The 18,761-nt window shown below is 37.4% G+C and overlaps 1 protein-coding gene across 9 annotated transcripts; it reads right to left on the bottom strand.

Annotated features, from left to right (window-relative positions):
* Positions 1–551: 551 nt before the first annotated feature.
* LOC18436321 (protein RETICULATA, chloroplastic) lies at positions 552–16,721 on the bottom strand. 9 transcript variants are annotated; one of them, XM_088873426.1, is made up of 9 exons: positions 16,466–16,721; positions 16,183–16,244; positions 15,331–15,993; positions 14,739–14,837; positions 14,394–14,614; positions 13,214–13,283; positions 12,770–12,849; positions 6,722–6,786; positions 552–1,003 (listed from the first exon to the last, which is right to left on the bottom strand). In XM_088873426.1, the coding sequence occupies exons 3-9, from the start codon at positions 15,886–15,888 to the stop codon at positions 810–812; spliced, it is 1,287 nt and encodes a 428-aa protein (XP_088729552.1). In that variant the 5' UTR covers positions 15,889–15,993; positions 16,183–16,244; positions 16,466–16,721; the 3' UTR covers positions 552–809. The 9 variants fall into 9 exon arrangements, with proteins under 9 accessions (XP_088729552.1, XP_020524122.1, XP_020524124.1 ...); XM_020668463.2 differs by having other exon boundaries at positions 15,331–16,032; XM_020668465.2 differs by having other exon boundaries at positions 16,456–16,721.
* Positions 16,722–18,761: the final 2,040 nt, after the last annotated feature.

Below are 18,761 nucleotides of genomic sequence, written 5' to 3' on the forward strand. Positions count from 1 at the left end.
TTGGCCTGCCTCCATCGGGCTGGGATAAAAACAAATTAACGAAAAATTTTCAAAAAAAAAACCAAAAACAAAAAAAGAGGCAAGGAGAAAAAGAAGAGCGCTGCACCGGGTCAGCACTAGCCCTAACCCCAACCCGAGCCCGGCCCTCATGCCACAATTTGTGGCACAAGCCATTTTAGGGCTGAGCTGGCCGTAAGCTACGGGTGCCACTAGCTCCCCTTGTTATGGCTATTTACACCCAAAATATCTTACCCCACCAAGAACTCCAGCCGACATTGTTTGTGTCACTTGTAAATTATTGTATAACCAAGCTTGCATTCCTAAGCTCAGGGTTAGTTGCCACATTCATCTAATTCAGACATGGAATGCATTTTATTTGGAGCCTCAAAAGGACAATAATTTAGACTTTCAATCAGACTACCAGAAATCTTCCTGATAGTCATTTTACTCCATTTTGGCAATCAAAGCATATACCAGAACTACATATGGCAAGGTAACAATGGAAGCCTATGGCCACTGGAAAATGGGAATTGTACGTCTTATGTGGTTCATTATCTCTTAACCTCTATGGTTTCCCATTCCATTAGGACATATAAATCCAGAGCACACGGTCAATCAGGTAAGAATTCAACTGCCAAGAAAAATGATGGCCTCTGTGCAATGGACAAGCGCCATGCTACAGGCCTGTTCAACAATTACACAATAGTTCATAGGTGCAAAGAGAATTCCACTTTTTTTCATGGCGGAAAAGCCCACATTTCTCTATAGTATTACAACAACAAAAGGAAATTAAAAAAAGAAACGAAGAATTATTGCACGCCACTCCATCGAGCCCAGTCCACGAACTGCATACCCCCATATGTGTTATTCGCAAAGCGTATGCCAACAGTGAAGGCCAAAGCAACTGGTGGAACCTGTTTAGCCAAAGGCGATGTTTCAACTAAACGTTCCAAGCCATTGATGATTTGGTACCGAGTGTTGGAGGAGACAGCAAGAAAGACCCCTGTAGTGCATCACAAATAGATAAGCTCGTATTATATGTGGCCATATGGCCCAGCCAGGGCTCCATCAAAGAAAACAAATTATAGCTACTGGTCATCACATCTCTCTCTCTCTAAAACAAAATATAGCTACTGGTCATCACATCTCTCTCTCTCTCTGTTGTGTTTGGAAATGTATGTAATATGCATCTACATGATATGTACGTATATATAGAAAATTCAAGAGAGGACCATCAATGAGGAATTTTTGGGCATCTAATTCTGCCCGCAGGGGGATGATGTAGCATCATAGGACAAGAATGTGGCATTACCTTCTGTAGTTCGCATGTAAAACCAGTAAATGAAACATGAGTTACAATAAAACGGTGAGCCAGAAGAGCCATACAAAAATCCCCATCAAGGAGATGTTAAGGAAACTTCTCAATCACATGAGACAAATCCCTCCTATACATGAAGGCACACATCATCGACACCACCTCTGCCAGGGTATCAGCTAGCCAGACATGGCTGCAAGCACATATGCATTGTGACCTCTTTGAAAATCTTCACCACTTGGTAGAACTCGTGTTTCAAACTGTAAACCATTTGGTCAAGTTCGATGAATTCACATCCATTATGATAATTGGGGCAGCTAGGTTAAGTGGGCAGTACTGAGGTCCATAAGAAGCACCCTACCTACCTCGCTGAGGATACCTATCATCCCTGTTGGTCCCAACTTACCTTGTGAGCTACAGTCAAAGTTGAGCCTCAAATATGTTTGCACCAAAAACCACCTAGCCAAGAGAATGAAGCAGTATTGGACAACACCCAGCCAATGCCAAACATATCAAGCACATACATATAGCTACTCCATGGTGGATAAGAAGATCTGCTGTTTCCACATCTTCCAGGACATGACACACATACTAGGGATCTGAAGTCCCGATCACTGAGGTGATCTACTATCAAGGTCTCATCCAAGATGACTAACCACAAGGATGATGCCACTGTTAATGCCCAATTGCTTTCCAAAGTCCAATTCTATTGCTCCTTCATAGTAAAATAAACCTCCTCCAAAAATCTCATCAAGTAAACCCAACATCTGAGTCCTAGAGATCCACACAAAGTAAGACCAGTTTACATGGACACCGGCACTGACTTTTCAACATCTGTTGTCCAAGAGATGCCTAGGTTGTCAAGTACCTCAGGCTACAAATGCCAATACGGTAAGACACGTTAGTATGTTTATTATGTATAAATTAAGCTGCTGTTAAGAGTGTGGCGCGTGGCATTAAACTGATGGGAGAAACGATGAGAACGACATTCTAGGGCAAGTACCAGCTAAGAGATTTGGGGTTGACACATCAGGGGAACTTTCTTAGTAGTATATCTCTCACTAGTTTAGATGACATAGGATTACTATTTATTGACCAACCTATGCTATAGGATTTAGAAAGATGAGATTCCCAGATTCTCATTATACAAGATAATATCTTATTGAACATGTATAAGGAAAATTTTAGAGTTGAATTGCATTAGTGATTCTTCACAAAAGCTAGGCATCCAAATTTCTATGCAGGTGAATTTGACTCCTACTCTAGAGAAGATAATTTGGTCGTCTTTAAAATTGAGAGAGAGAGAGAGAGAGAGATTCTTTCATGCATGATTGTATGAAGCTAGGTAATGTTTGTGTTTACCAATAAAGGAATGCTCTAATGTTTCGTTTTTTACTTTTTTGGTTTTCTTGTTATAGTTTTAAGATATAATGCCCTATGTAGAAGAGAGGATTTAGAGTGGTAGGGTCTACACTAGATTAAAAGACTACGAAATAAAATTTTTTTATTACATTGCCTTATGATAATCGGAATAGTAATCCTTTTTCCTTTGCTCAGGTATGTACTCCTTTCATTGAACTTCAGAAATTCATGCTTTCTATTTATTTTGCTTCAATGAATTATTAGGGGGAGATTTCCTTTAAACTATTGATTTGGGATATATCCTGAATTGCATTTGTTAATGTACTCCACATATATTTATTTATTGAATTTTTTATTCTTAAATTTAAATTAATATCACATTTTTCACTCAATGCTTAGTTCGGTTCAAGACGTGTAAAGCATGTGCATTCAACTACTCTCATAACACACTTTTATAATATATATTATAAAGTTCTCCCTACTTTTACACATGGAACATTTGATGAGCTGGTAGACCCCACGGCTTCCAAATAAAATGACCTACATTCAAACTCCATGCCAAGCTTTTTTATTATTTTTTATTCAAACTAATGTCTGGAGGTGTCAACATGCGTCAACACTAGCCCCATGCTGGAGTGTCCAAGTAACACCAAGGAAGACTTCCTTGAATCTTGTAAATACAATCAGGCATACAAAGATTCAGGATCCAAAGAGTACACAAGAAGTTAGGGAAACTGGCCCCAAAGAGAATGACCATGGCGCCACACATTGACCCAAAATATGATACAGCTACATCACTTACCATGAAACGGATAGCCCTCTGAAGTCCTTAACCACCTCCCACTAAACCCCCTCCAGACCCCAATTGCACTTAGTTTGCAGTCTTTGGACAAGGGGTTTAAAATTCGGCTCAGGCTACTGACTCAAACAAATTAGGAAAAAAAAAAGCTAGAAAAAGATAAAGGTAAAAAGCAAAAGAAACTATAAAAAGCATTAAAAGTCTATAAAAGGTGGAAAAAACCATACAAAAGATGGAATTTGGAAAAAATTGATTTATAGCTAGAAATAGTTTTGAGAAATCCAAAAAAAGGGGAAAATAGAAAATAGAGCATACAATAAGAAAACTCACAAATCGTGATCTAAAAATCAAAATTATATATAGACTTTTTTTTTTAGAATGTTAACTGTTTGTATTGATGAAGATTAGGAGTAAAAAAATTGGCTTCCTAAAATGAAACCTGTTTACAACAAAAATTGGCTCACCACTAATTGGGAGCTCTGTACGAAACCACCTTAGATGGAGAGAAAACAAGAAATGGTAGCCATAGAAATAGGAGAGAAGGCAGAGGTCCTGGGGGAAGAAAGGACTGAGTCTTAAAAAATTCACTCAGTCACTAGCAGTTATTGCCCCAGCATTGACGAGAGTATCCGCATCTGAATTGCTCTCCTGCCAAACGTGATTCCAATAGAGTAAGACACCCCTGGTAAGATAGGAAGTGAATCAAGTACCAGGGGCATTCTATAGATCCAAACACCCAGGAGATTACATTGTGTGAGTGACCTTCGATCACCAAGCCAAGGCTCCAGAAAGGGTCGACGAGTTTTAAGACCATCAAGGAGAGCAAGGGCGGCCTCTCCTATTTAAGAGTCTGCATGGCCAATGTGTTTTGAAAAGGAGACCAGAACAGCACATTTATGGTTCCGGGAGAGGCCTCCAATTCTAGTGGGTCCGGGATTGCCAAGAGAGCAGCCATCAAAGTTGAATTTAACTAAGTCAAGCTCTGGTGGTCTCCAAAGAGGGGCACGAGGGATACGGTGCTGGTTGAGGTGAAGCAAGGCCTGCCAATCATGATGAAAGGCCGGGGGGGAACCTTTGAAGATGGAATGATTTGAAGCCCAGAAGATTACCATCGCTTTGAGTTTTTCGAATAAGGCCGCCAAGGAGATTAGATCTCCTCGAAAGATCCTACTATTGTATTTGACCCAGCATCCAAAGCAAGGCTGCCATAGAGGCCCTCATAGGAAGATACCTGGTTTGGCCCAGGGGTAGAGATGAAGAGAGGAGAAAACGCAGGGGACAGAGCGAGGGGTGACCCATTGCCATTTGAAGAGTTGAAGTAAGGCATCCCACAAATCTTGTGCAATAGGGCTATGAAGGAAGAAATGAGCATTTGTTTCTTCCAGAGCCTGACAAATTGCACCACACTTGGGAATGTAGGCAGACCCCTTCTTTGCAATTGGTTGACAGTGAGAACTCTCTAAGCAAGAGCTATCCAAATTAAGATCTCTATCCTGGGCGGCCAAGAGAAGACCAGGCTTTAGCAGCGATTCAAACAGCAGCACGAGGGAGGGAGGGGGATTCAAGGAGTTTTCTATAGGAGGAGGAGACTGAAAAGCTCCCTGATGGTGCTGGGCACCAGATGATCTTGTCTACCCCTAAGGGTGGAAGGAAGATAGAATGAAGGAGGGAACAGAGATCTAATAAATCCTGCAATCCGGACTCAAAAGGTGAATGTCTAAAAGTGGGACTCCAGGTTATTGCTGGTCCATGGGAACAGAAGTGCTCTACAACCATAGCTTGACAATCAAGTGCGAGCAGGAAGAGATCTTTGAGAGGGGTCTGGCCAATGCAAAGATTGAACCAAAACCTGACTCGTGTGCTCTAGGGTGATAGTGGATGTTGCCTCTGAAAAGGTTAAGGACGCTCAGAAGCGATTTCCAAATACCAGAGGGCCTCCCATTGGCTCGACAGTTTGGCAACCAGGAAGATTGGTCGAGGTGGTATTTGTGGATAATCACCTGTTACTAGAGATGGTCCTCTTGGGAAGCATATCACCGCCACCACTTCCCAGAAGGGCCGAGTTTGCCTTCTTGAGTCCTCTGATACCAAGTGCCCCAGAACTACGAGGTGAACATATCTTGTCCCAAGACATCAAGTGGATTTTGCGATTGTAGTCATCACTGGCCCACAAGAAGTTTCTCATAAGTTGCTCGAGTCGGGAACTAACTGATGCCAGCATTAGCAAGAGGGACATCTGGTAGATTGGCAAGTTAGAGAGAGTAGCCTTAATTAGGGTGACTCTCCTAGCTGAAGAAAGATAATAGCCTTTCCAAGTTGCAAGCTTTCAGTCAAAATTATATATAAATATATTTATAGTATAAATTTTACACACTGATTTAACAAAATATATATATTTTGTATTTTTTTAAGATTTCCGAGTTTGGACCCAAGAACTCGGGTAGGCAGTGTCTTAGTCCAAGTAACTCCACCAAGTCCCAGTCGACTAAGCTGAGTCTGAAGATCATTGAGGAAACTTGGCATAAGTTATGTTCAGTTTGTACAAGGAGCACCGCATATGTAAACATGCCAAGTCAGATTAGTACTAAAGAGGCAACTGACTAAATAGAACTTTGGCATACAAGAATACATTGCACAAGAAGGAAAGAAAGTTTACAGGTCCGCTTCCCTCAAAAAGTCCATAGGTCATCAAGCTTTGTAATAGTAATTGTAGAAGTAATTTATCAATCTTTCTCAAATATGCAATTTAACATTTCCATTTTCTGAACAAAATAACCAAGCATTTTGACCCACATAATTTCCTTATCTCTTTCAAATTTTGCTAAAAAGCATATACAAACCCTACAAAGAAAAGGAGAACAACTAAAGAAAGAGGCTGCAACAGTGGGCACTCATGGTCCTACTACTAGGAAGTAGAGAAGTTATGACAACAACATCTTAACCACCAACTACTAAGCATCAGCATACGCAACCAGAATACTAGATGAATACTTTTTACTTCAATATTAATTATAAATTAAGAAGACCTGGACAAGCAGAACCCAATTTTTTTTTTTTTAGAAAAGTTAACCAGCAGAGCCCAAATCAGTGACCAACTTTTATAGATATCACAAATGTTAAGATAATTGAGTAACCCAAAAAGCAAGTTACTATAATAATTAGATCTTGACCATATTTGTGGCAATATAATAAGATAGCAAGCTCAGAAACCAATTGAATGGCAGAAAACAAATATATATACATACCCCAAAGTGCTGCACTTTTTATAAGGGGTGGCACTGGTATGTCCCCTTCCGATTTCTTCAAATTCCTGAATAAAAAAAATTAAAAACAGAGAGAGTTTAGGAAAGATTAACAAAAACAGATTTTCTGGCATGAATTAAGTGTCATCAAATATATCAACATTAAAACGCAAACACGATATAAAAGGCTAGAAAACTCCAACAGATATCTCTACAAAGAAGAAGGTAACAGTAATATTGACTTCCTATAATGAATGAAGCAACCTGAAGAACTGCAACTCAAACATATGAAGAAATCTGCACTCAATTATTGAACATATTATGCATATTATTGACATTCAACATGTCAAGGTTTGTCCACACTTTTATTATCCAAAAATTATGTTCATCTCAATGCCAAGCTGAATGAAACCTATATTAAGAATGAGCCCCCTGCATGATATTGGATCCTTTTGGTTGAGGGGTTTGGCTGAGGTTATTAAGCCTCAGAGGAAAGTCAAGAAACCAAACATATTAAAGCAACTAGACATGAACATGAGGATGTCCATTGTTGGGACCAGGAGATTGCAATGCCACAAAAAAGGTAAAAAGGTCATTTAGCAAGGGCATTGTAACACTTGCACAAAATGCATGGGTGCCTAACATATCCAACTTCCCCTAGTTGAATTGAGGTGGGATTCGGACAAATCGCTTGACATGTCATTGTTAACAAAAGATACTCTTTTAAAGCCGGGGTTAAAAAACTCGATGAGTCAACTTGGACTTGGCCTCCAAGGCGAGTTCTTCAAGAAAAATAGGTTATTTAAAAGGTCTTAAAAATACATTTTTTCTTTTTTACTAAGTCACTTATTAATGATGCAAAAAATATGTTTCTATTTAATGTTGACAATTTGTGAATTATTCTTGCTATATGGCTCTATTTATTGGTCTAAGAAGGGTGAGGACCATAAACTTTCCATTAACCTGCCCAGGTAAAAGAGGTGGGTTGTGTTAGGTAGGCAGCTAATGTAAACTTTGCCAAAAATTTCTATGAAACCTGAATTTACGTTATCTGCTTATACTAGGACGTTCCCCATAAGCGACACGTTGTACCAGAACCAGGTACAATGAGAAATGAGTAAGGGTTAGCTAGGGCGTTCCAAAGAAGCGACGCACCGCAATGCAGCGCCGCCCTGTTGTGGTGAAAGATAGATAAAGGTTCCCAAAGAAGCTATCCCAAGATAATAAGATTCATCTAGCCACATGGAAAGTAGGAACAATTACAGGTAAAAGTATGGAGTTAGTGGATACAATGAGACTAAACACAAAAACTAAGTGGAAAGAGAAAAACATTAAGGAAATAGATGGGTATAAACTTTGGTATATGGGAAAATATGATAATAGAAATCATGTAGGTATAATAGTAGACAAAGATTTAAAAGATAATTAAAGTCAAGAGAGTAGGTGAAAGGCTCCTATTAATTAAACTTGTATTAGGGGAATAGATAATTAACATAATTAGTGCTTATGCACTAGCCCTACAAGTAAGATTCGAGGACAGAATTAAGAGACAATTTTAGAAGGATTTGGATGGGCTAGTCTAAGACATACCAAACGGAGAGAGGACCTTTTAGGAAGGCACTTAAATGGTCATGTAAGGAAGGATAGCAATGGATATGAAAGGGCACATGGGGATATGGGTTTTGTGAAGAAATGAGATGGTGAGGCTATTCTAGATTTTGTTATAGCCTACGACCTAGCAATAGCACACACTTATTTTAAAAAACGAGATGAACATTTAATAACCTATAAAAGTGGATCATATAAAAGCCAGATAGTCTTCTTCCTAGTTAAGAAGGTAGATCGACCATCAGGTCAAGACTGTAAGGCTACCCCGAGAGAGAGCTTGAGTATGGAACATAGGCTCATGGTTATGAACATCTGCATGGAAATGGAAGAGAGAGGTTGAAATTAATAGGTGTCCTAGAACTAGGTGGTGGAATTTAAAAAATGAGAAAATATACTTATTTAGTGATGAATTAATTAAAGAAAGAAAAGGGAACTATGAACATGACGTCAATATTATGTAAAATAAGATGGTTGACAGTATTAAGAAAGTAGCAACAGATGTTTTAAGAGAGACTAGAGGGAAAAGAAATTCCAATAAGGAAACTTGGCAGTGGAGGGATGAGGTTCAGAAGGCCATTAGCAAATAACGATTATATTAAAAACTTGACAATTTAATAAGATCAAAACTTAAAAAAATATAAAAATGCTAACAAAAACGCTAAAAAAATAATTAGGCTAAACTTAAGGCATATGGTAATCTATACAGTAAAGTGGCAACAAGAAAAGGTGGAAAAGATGTTTTCAAAGTAGCAAAAGCGAGAGAGAGAAAAAATGTAGGAATCTAGACCATATTAAATACATTAAAAATGTGAGTTTTGGTGAAGACTGAAGAGGTCAACAAAAGGTGAAAACTTTATTTTCAAACATTATTAAATGACATACACAATGGAAACATAGCAGTAGAAGAAAACATTGGCATAAATGAACGTCGGAGGCATGGATATATCCGTAAGATTAGAATATCATAAGTGACGTAAGCCTTAAAAAGAATGAAGATAGGAAAGGTTTTAAGACAATATAGTATCCCAATAGAGGTTTGGAAGTGTATGGGGGAGACCAGCATTGACTGGTTGACCAAGCTATTCAACAGGTGTTGAGAACAAAGAAAATGCTAGATAAATAGAACAGAAGTATTGTAGTATCTATTTATAAGAACAAAGGAGACATACAGAATTGTGCAAACTATTGAACGCTCAAACTTATGAGCCACACTATGAAGTTGTGAGAGAGAGTGATTGAGCAACGACTAAGGCATGAAACGAGTGTATAGAAAATCAATTTAGTTTTATACTAGGGAGGTCAACAATTGATACTATTTTCTTACTTAAGCAAGTGATTGAAAAGTTTAAGGCGAAGGGAAAAGACCTTCACAAGGTCTTTATTGATCTAGAGAAAGTTTATGATAAAGTACCTCGAGATTTAATTTGAGGGGTGTTAGAAAAGGAGTCTCTAAATACTACATCGACTTGGGAAGAGATATGTATGAAGGAGCGCTAACTAGTGTGCAAACAACTAGTGGAGAGACAAATTAGTTTTCAGTGACAATAGTTCTATAACAGGGATCAGAATTGAGCCCATACCTCTTTGTCTTAGTTATGGACAACTTAACTAGGCACCGATAAGATGAGGTACCATGGTGCATGTTGTTCGCAGACGACACAATTTTGATCAATGAGAGCCGAAGTGACATCAACACAAAGATAGAACTATGGATGGATGCTTTAGAATCTAAAGGTTTTGAAATTAGTCGGACTAAGATAAAGTATATGGAATGCAAGTTTAATAATAATAAGAATAGAGACGAGGAAGTAGTTAAGACTAACAGCCAAGAGATAAATAGAGCCATATCACCTTCATCATCATCATCAGAGCCTTTTCCCAACTATTTGGTTTGGTTGTATGAATCCTTGTCCACCATTCTACTATATTAAGGGTTATCCCCTCAATGATGCCATAAGTCCTCATATCTTTTCTCACTACTTCCAACCATGTCCTTTTAGGCTTAACCGTTGTTCTTTTTGGAGCCTTCTACTTGAACTAACTCTTACCTCCTAACATGTGTTGTACTAAGTCTGTGTTGCACATGGCCAGTCCACCTAAATCTACTTTCTCTTATTTTATCGCTTATTGGAGTCACACTTGAGTAATGCAGAATGTATTCATTTCCAATTCTACCCCTTCTTGTCTTGCCACTCATCAATCCAACATCTTCATCTCAGCTACACTCATCCCATGGGAAAATGGAAAGATTAAGGCAAATGTCACACATAGAATTAGAGTTGGGTGGGTGAAGTGGAGATGTGAAACCAGAGTTTTATGTGATCGTCGCATACCAATGAAGCTGAAGGACAACTATGAGACCAGCTTTGATTTATGGGGCAGAACGTTGGGTGATAAAGAAATAATATACCCATAGGATGAGTGTAGCTGAGATGAGGATGTTGGATTGATGAGTGGCAAGACAAGAAGGGATAGAATTAGAAATAAATACATTCTGGATAACTCAAGTGTGACTCCAATAAACGATAAAATGAGAGAAGGTAGAGTTAAGTGGACTGGCCATGTGCAGCGCAGACCTAGTACAGCACATGTTAGGAGGTACGAGTTAGTTCAAGTAAAAGGCTCCAAAAAGAACAAAGGTTAAGCCTAAAAGGACATGGTTGGAAGTAGTGAGAAAAGATATAAGGACTTATGGCCTCATTGAGGGGATGGCCCTTAATATAGTAGAATGGCGGACAAGGATTCATACAACCAACCCAAATAGTTGGGAAAAGGCTCTGATGATGATGATGAAGGTGATATGGCTCTATTTATCTCTTTTTCCATTTTATGGATTTTCTAAATTGTTTCAAGCTATAAATCAATTGTTTTGATATTCCCTCTTCTATATTTATTTTTCTGCTTTTTGTATATTTTTAATGTGGATTAGTACTTCTTTAGCTTTTGACTGATTTCCTATAAATAAAAAATTGTATTTTCTTTTTTTTAAGGCAATTTAAAGCCCTTTTTGGTCTTGTACACTACTCAGACGAGTCCACTTGGACTCATCTGAGGTACTCAGCTTAGCAAGGGGTTGACTCCCAAGCAGAAGCCAAGTTTTTTGATAATATTTGAAATGAAAGGATTCCAGCGCAGTGACAGTTGGAGAGGTTCAACTGGAAATGGAATGTTATTACCAAGAGATTAGGAGAAGCATTAACACGAGGGAGTGGTGAACCTTAAAGTTTGAAAAACTAATTTAAAAAAACACAAATCTAGGTGATTGAAAGATGGAAGAAACAAATAAACAACTTTAGAGGCTCCTAAAGTGGGTCAATCAGATAGTGTCAACAGGACCAGCAAAGCACGGAATCCAAGTTAGAAATAAAGGCCGAAAGTTGTTTCATGTCGTGTCTATTACGAAAAGGAATGAGCCACTGGTTTATCACTAGGTTAAAAGTCCTTTGGGCTATGTTTTGTTGTACATTTTGTATTCAGGATGAAATTTTATTATCATTAACGAAACTAAAATTAAAAATAAAAATAAAAAGTATAGGTAAGATCTGAACCACATTACTCAAGGATGATAACACTCTCTGCAGCAGAATCGATATCAAGCTATAGAAATGCAAAATCAAAAATGAAAATGACATGGTAATGAATAACTACTTTAGTTTCTGCGTGGAAGAGAGATATACTTTCTACATGGATATGTGTTGCGCTAGAAATGTCACAATGAATCAATCTCTTAATAGATTCAATTTTAGCCGTGGAAATATTGCCATCTAAAAGTATACTTTGCATCAGCGTCTTCATTGTTCATACAAGAACGAACACAACTCAGCTGGGTTGATCATGAGCAAATATTTTTAGTCTTCCAAACACTAGGGTGACCTGCTAGGCATCTTTTTTTCCTTCAAAAAGTTGTAATGGATTTCTATAATTAGGTAAAATGAATCTATGAATACTGCCTGGTGTAAATTCATAATCTTTCCTATAGAGGAAACCTAGCTAGTTACATTGCCATCATCATCATCATAGCCTTTTCCCAATTAATTGAGGTTGGCTACACGAATCCTAGTCCGCTATTCAGCTCTATTAAAGGTAGCTAGTTACATTATGTATCCATTTAATATGCTAGATCTTTTATCAATAGAACTATTCCATGGACTTTTTTAAATCGATAGAGCTATTTGATGCGTATTACATAAAGAATCAGAAGATTACAAATCACACAAGCCTATGATAAATATCAGGGCTTATAATTGATGTCATTTACAACGACTTCTCTGTCTTACGTTTTCCTATTGATGCATGGCTGGTCAAGAAAGAGAAGGATCCCATAAAAATAAGAAATAAGAAACTGAATGTCATGAAGTTTATGAACGTGTAAACCTGATGGACAGGATGAAGTCCACCGAACAGCAAGACATAGACAAATATTGTGCTTTGCTAAAATCATACCTCTTAGCTGTCATGATCAAATTTGCAATTCCTTGGCCTATAAGCCCACATGCGAATCCAACTGATCCATAGAGCACACCCTAATTGAAAAGAAACAAATAATCAAGCTGCATATTTTCCAACAACTGCCAATAGAATAATAAAAAAGAGAGCAAAACAATTGGGAAGTTTAAATTTTGATAACATGGTTCAGCTACTTTGCTTGGCAGATAGGCATATTATATACAAGGTTCACATTCAACCCCAAAAAATAAATAAAAAATAAAAAAACGCAGAGCATAATTATCTTGAGAGATGAGGAAAACTAGATAATGCTTGAAGCAGAAATTCAATAATTATCTTGAGATATGAGGAAACTAGATAATGCTTGAAGCAGAAATTCAAAACTTTGCCTTTTTATAGAAACCACAGATTTCATACAAAGGGAAGAAGAAACTTAACTACCTTATAGAAGTAAGTAGCAATACGCTGCTTGATTGAAAATCTGCAGCCCGGTCTCTCAGCTTCAAATACACTACATAATATAAGAGAACAATGATATTCAAGAAGTAGTTTACATGGGCATTCCTTTGGTATACATGGAGAGTAGCGGCAGCAGACGAATAAATATTTATACAATAAATCAGACCCACTAATACTAATATTCACATCTCTTCAGTGGGAAAATGCAAATCAAAAGTCAAAACTAAAAAGGAACTTTGCAATAAATCTTTGTATGGCATGGGATTAGAATATTCATACTTCACATAATTGATGTAATCTTCTACTGGTCACGTTACCATGGTTTGGGAATTTTTGTCCTTCTGAGGATATCATTTTAGTAAATCATTTGAAGTGAATCTACAATAATTAAATGTCCAACTCCTAATGGTGAGGAACCCTTTAGGAAGCTTCACACCTTTAAAGTGCTCCTCTAACTGAGTTACAAGAGCAACAATTGACATACTTAACAAGTCAAATAAGGCATAGGCTGGGGCGAAAAGGAGCTGCAATTCTTTCATAAAAGATCACTACAAATGTCTTTACATTGAAAATAGAAAAAAAAATAAAATAAAATAAAATTTAAGCCTTTGCAAATAGACAGTTCACATGAGAAGACAGCATAAGCAGTACTAGCCCCTATAAAAAACCGATTAGGGAATGGTTAAAAAGTTTTTCTGTTTCATTATGTTTTTTGGCAGAAGAGACGGTATAGGGAAATTTGTCAATCACATGTTATTTTATTAATCCCCTTGTGTATCAATGTATCTTAAGTGTAGGAAAAGAACCCGGGCTTAGTTGGTTAGCGCTTGACGATTTGCAACGCTACGTCCTCTGCTCAATTCCTACCAAGGGTAGGGGCCCTCTCCCCACTGACTCACCCAAAAAAATATATCTCAAGTGTTTCTTTTCTTCCATTCAATGTCATCGATCTAAGTCTATATTGGAGTCCATACACTTCAACGTTGATAATTCCATGAAATCCATGCCACACTTTCAGACAGCAGGCAACAAACAGTACCAGTAGTTGAGATGCTATAATCCCATAGTTTTAAATTTCTTATGATTTAAGGAGTTGCTATATTCTTAAAAGGAAAAAAGAAAATGAAAAGAAACAGCATTCATGATCAACAGTAGCACTAACCTGCTAGGTAAAGCATTGTAAGCATGACGAACGCTTCCAAAGAACCCCTTGGAAGCTGTTGGCTGACCAAAACGGGCATAAGGTGCTAACATACCAACCAAAGCAATATTAACCACCACCCCGACTAGCATATCCGCAACATACAATTCAAACTCTGCCCAGAAGTCCTTTCCTCTCTTTTGGACCTCGGCAAAAGTTGCACAACAAGTATCTATAACAATCTGAGTCACGTGAAAACTAAATCACAACCATCCTTAATAACAACCAAAAGGATCAGAACATATAGAGCTTTCTAGTTATCAATATATATAGGGCATTGTAGACTAAGAGAACAAACAAACAAACCTCTGTCCCCACTTTAAATAAGAATGATGGATCAGCAAGCATTCGGTTGCGGAGCAAAGAACAAGACTGCATGGCTACACCTAGAGGCCATATCGCATCCTATAATAGGGAAACAAAGAATAAAATAGGACAAATTAATGTAATTATGGCAGTAATGCTTTCCATAACACAATGACAATGAAAATGTAATTGATGAGGGACCTGGTAGCATGTTGCTAGGAAGGACCCAGTGGAAAACATGGAGCGACCAAAAGGAGGAAGGTAATATGATTGGCACCCAAAACCATACATTAAAATCGTCATTCACCCCAATGACTCTAGCAATGAGGTTTCAACAAACAAGGGAAAGAAAACCATTGATGACTACATTAATGAGTTACTAGGTGCATGGGGTGAAAATGATAGCTTTACCCATGTGATATTTTGGGTGTTTAGGATGCCAGGAATTTCTCTTTGCTCATATAATGCGGGGTCAAGATCTCAACTTTGTACAATTGGGTTCATGATAAAATTCTTGTTAAAACACAAAATCACGATGCATATGTATACTACTTTTGTTTTATAGTTAGAATTCAATGTGAAGTGGAAGTACCTGCAAATCCAGGTATCTAGAAAGAAGGATCTTACGAATGCCTGTGGTCTTTGCTGCCTCTAACATATCAGAAGGAAGAACGACACCACGAGCCTCTGTCTCTCTCATTACTTCATCAAATCTCAAAATTGGTCCAAATTCCTCTTCTTCTTTGTCCTCACTTTCGAAATCATCACCTCCTCCCCCTCCTGGTGGATATTTTCCATTAGCACCCCCTCCATTGAAAGAATCTCCTCCTGACCCATGATCAGTTTCATGCAAAAAGCTCTTCTCAACTACGTTATCAGAACTCTTCTCCACAATACTATCCGAAATGTCCTCATCAACGTTTTGAATTGGCACATCAATGTAGTCAGATTGTTGCCTCAATTCACTCCTAATCTTAATTATTCTTCTCTTCTGTGAGCGAAATTGTTGTGTGACTAAAACAAAATCATGGCTTTTCACAACTCTCAATAAAACAGCCGTATTTGGCAACACCCGCTTCTCGATTGAGGTTTCAGAGTTTAATCTATGGCACTGCAAACTTGATCCATATCTTACCGAACAGAAAGCCATATCAACTGTTATCTTAGACTGTTAAAATGTATTGTATTGGTGGGAGATTCCCAAAAAATCAATCTACTGAGTCCGCGGATTTATAGTTCAGTCACTGCAAAAGCACTGAGAAGTCGGCGAATAAAGTAACCCTCAGTTACGAGCCTACCAATAAGAAAAAAACCACATTGATCCATTACTTGCCATTTGCTACCACTTATTGTCTCATAGAACTAGGAACTTTACGAAACTGAACTTCCAGTAACAAACGACTGAATCAATAGAAAAAAAAAAACATCGCATAAATGAATTCACCGTTTCCAGAGTAGGTGAACATATCAGGATTCAGAAGTTAGTTCAAAAGGAAACGAGAGCCCCTGCAACAAAAAAGTGCAGTTTGAAAAATAACTTTGGGGCTCAAAGAAACTCAAGCTTCAGCAACACAACGAAAACCGAAAGCAAAAACCAAATTACAATCAGCGCAACAGATAAATGAAGCACCAAGAAAAACCTATGGCAAAATCAAATTGAAATCTCTGCAAAAAAACACTAAAAAAGTGAAAGAAGAACAAATGGAAACAAGGATACCTGGTCTTACTTGAATTAGAGAGAGAGAACTAGAGGAACGCGGGCGACTTCGTGAGAGCGATTAGGGCAACTCAGAAGAGGAACCATTTATATACAAATTATCGGAAAGTTTATATCAGTAACTGAGATTCTCACTTCGCGGCGGCGCGGCGAGAGTTCCTAATAATAATCAGCACGGCGATGGATTCGCCGACGTGCTATGTTTGTCCTCAGTTCGCGCTGTTTCTCACTCTAAAAAACGACTGGCTTTTAGTCTACTCGTTGATGGGCTCTCTCTCTCTCTCTAAACTTTAAATTTAGTCGCATGGGAATACATGAGCAAACCTTTGCTCTCGCACAAGGTGTTTTGGGAGGCCATAACATTTTACGTTTCGCGGGAGTATATTGTCTATTTACTCCATCCATTAAAACCCCATATGCGAGTAATTTAAGGACTCTAAATCTTCAATCTATAGGCCAGTGATTTAAAAAGCACATCAGTAACTAAGATCGAGCATAATAAAAACGGGTCCGGACCACCGATTTACTATACGAGAAAAATAGTGAACAACAAAAAAACACATGCAAAAATATTGAACCGGTTTGGATCGATGAATCGACATTTTTATTATAGTAAAACAATGCTTTTATTATCGTAAAATGATGTTTTACTATAGCAAATAACCAATACTATTCTAGATCCAGATGATTTTCTATATATTAATTGAATCGGCATGAGGTGACCGATTCTCAAGTTGCAATGGACAATTTCGTACCAACCCCATGCTTTCCAAATCACTGCAATAGACTAAACTCACAAAAATATTCTAAAAAATCAAAATTTCTACTAGCTAGAACTGTAATGTGACGCACTAGAACTATAATGTGTCAAGATTAAACAAAGATCGTCCAATTTTTTAAAGGCAAGATCAAAGTATAGAAAAAACTCAAAAGTCCAAATTTTTCCGATTAAAGAAATCCTCCCAAAGTATATGTTTTCTGAGTGGGGAATAGATGCCCAGTGTACCACATTTGAACGCATCAAATCATATCCTTCTGTATTCGTAACTGTCTAATATCTTAAGTACGTAGCATGCAGCTAAGCCCGTACAGGTAGAATGCGGGTTCCATAATAAATTTATTTTTAAAATATAATTTGATCTTAAGTTTTAGAGAATATATAATTTTTAACATAGATTATGGATATCAAAAGATAAATAAATTTTAAAAGGGCGCAGTTTGTACAAATTAGAACTTAGGTTTCAAAATAGTGTTGAGAAATGCGGTTATAGTGCTGAAAATCTTTGTGATAGCCTTAAAACATATCTTCATACTTATTTATTACCTTTACAAACCGTGTAGATCGACATATCTATAAAAACTTGAAAATCTTGAAAATTGATAGTCAAAAAATAAGTTATAAAATTCACTATTTCCAAAACTTGACATCCAATTTTTGCAGTATTTCCAAAACTTGAAATCTAATTTTTTCTCATGTCCATGCATCTTGATGTTGAGATGATCAATTTGAAGATATTTAAATATCAAAACAACATCTTCCAATAAAATTTTTGAGACAGGCTCAAATTTGATTGTTTAGAGCTTTGGCTCTATATAAACTTTTTCGATTTAAAAAACTAAAAATAATAATTATATTAAAAAAATATTTGGACCCTAAGTTCCAATTGTCTTGGTGCATCCATCATGCTTTATAACCTTGGACCACATATTATACACATGCAATCCAAACCGCATGAATAAATCTCGTCACTTCTCTTCTTTAGGTCGTCAAAAAGAGGTTAATTTTCGGCAAGGAGTAGCCATGGAGCCTCAAAAACCATACAAAGGTTGTTTCTTTCATTTTATCTCAAGTTTTCCCGTGATGGCGATCACAATTCGGGTTTTTGAGGTGGCTGCCCACCTTAATGGCTGGCATTTTCAGAGACCCAATTTGTATATGTCTCAACCTGAAACAAACACCTATGTAATTTTATACCGGGGAAATACATTTTTTTTTTTTTTAATAATAATCACTTTTTATAATTTTGGCAACAAGATAACTCACACGTGGTCTTATTACAAATAATAAAAATTCCAAAAATAAATAACACATCAATAAAATAAATCTCAAATACTTGATGCCATTCATACAACCTAATATTGTGCTTGAGAATATAAAATAAAATAAAAAACAAATAAAAGAAAAGATGTCAGCCTAAATCGAGCTTTTTACACCCTACACCGAGTCACCACATCCAATGGCGCGGGATCAGCGGTCTAGCTTCAATCTTAAACCTAGAAAGCTAATTTCGGCCAAACTAGATAAC

The sequence above is a fragment of the Amborella trichopoda genome, chromosome 8, assembly GCF_054954075.1.
Source record: "Amborella trichopoda isolate Santa Cruz 75 chromosome 8, AtrichopodaSantaCruz75HAP2 v2.0, whole genome shotgun sequence".
NCBI classification, from domain to species: domain Eukaryota; kingdom Viridiplantae; phylum Streptophyta; class Magnoliopsida; order Amborellales; family Amborellaceae; genus Amborella; species Amborella trichopoda.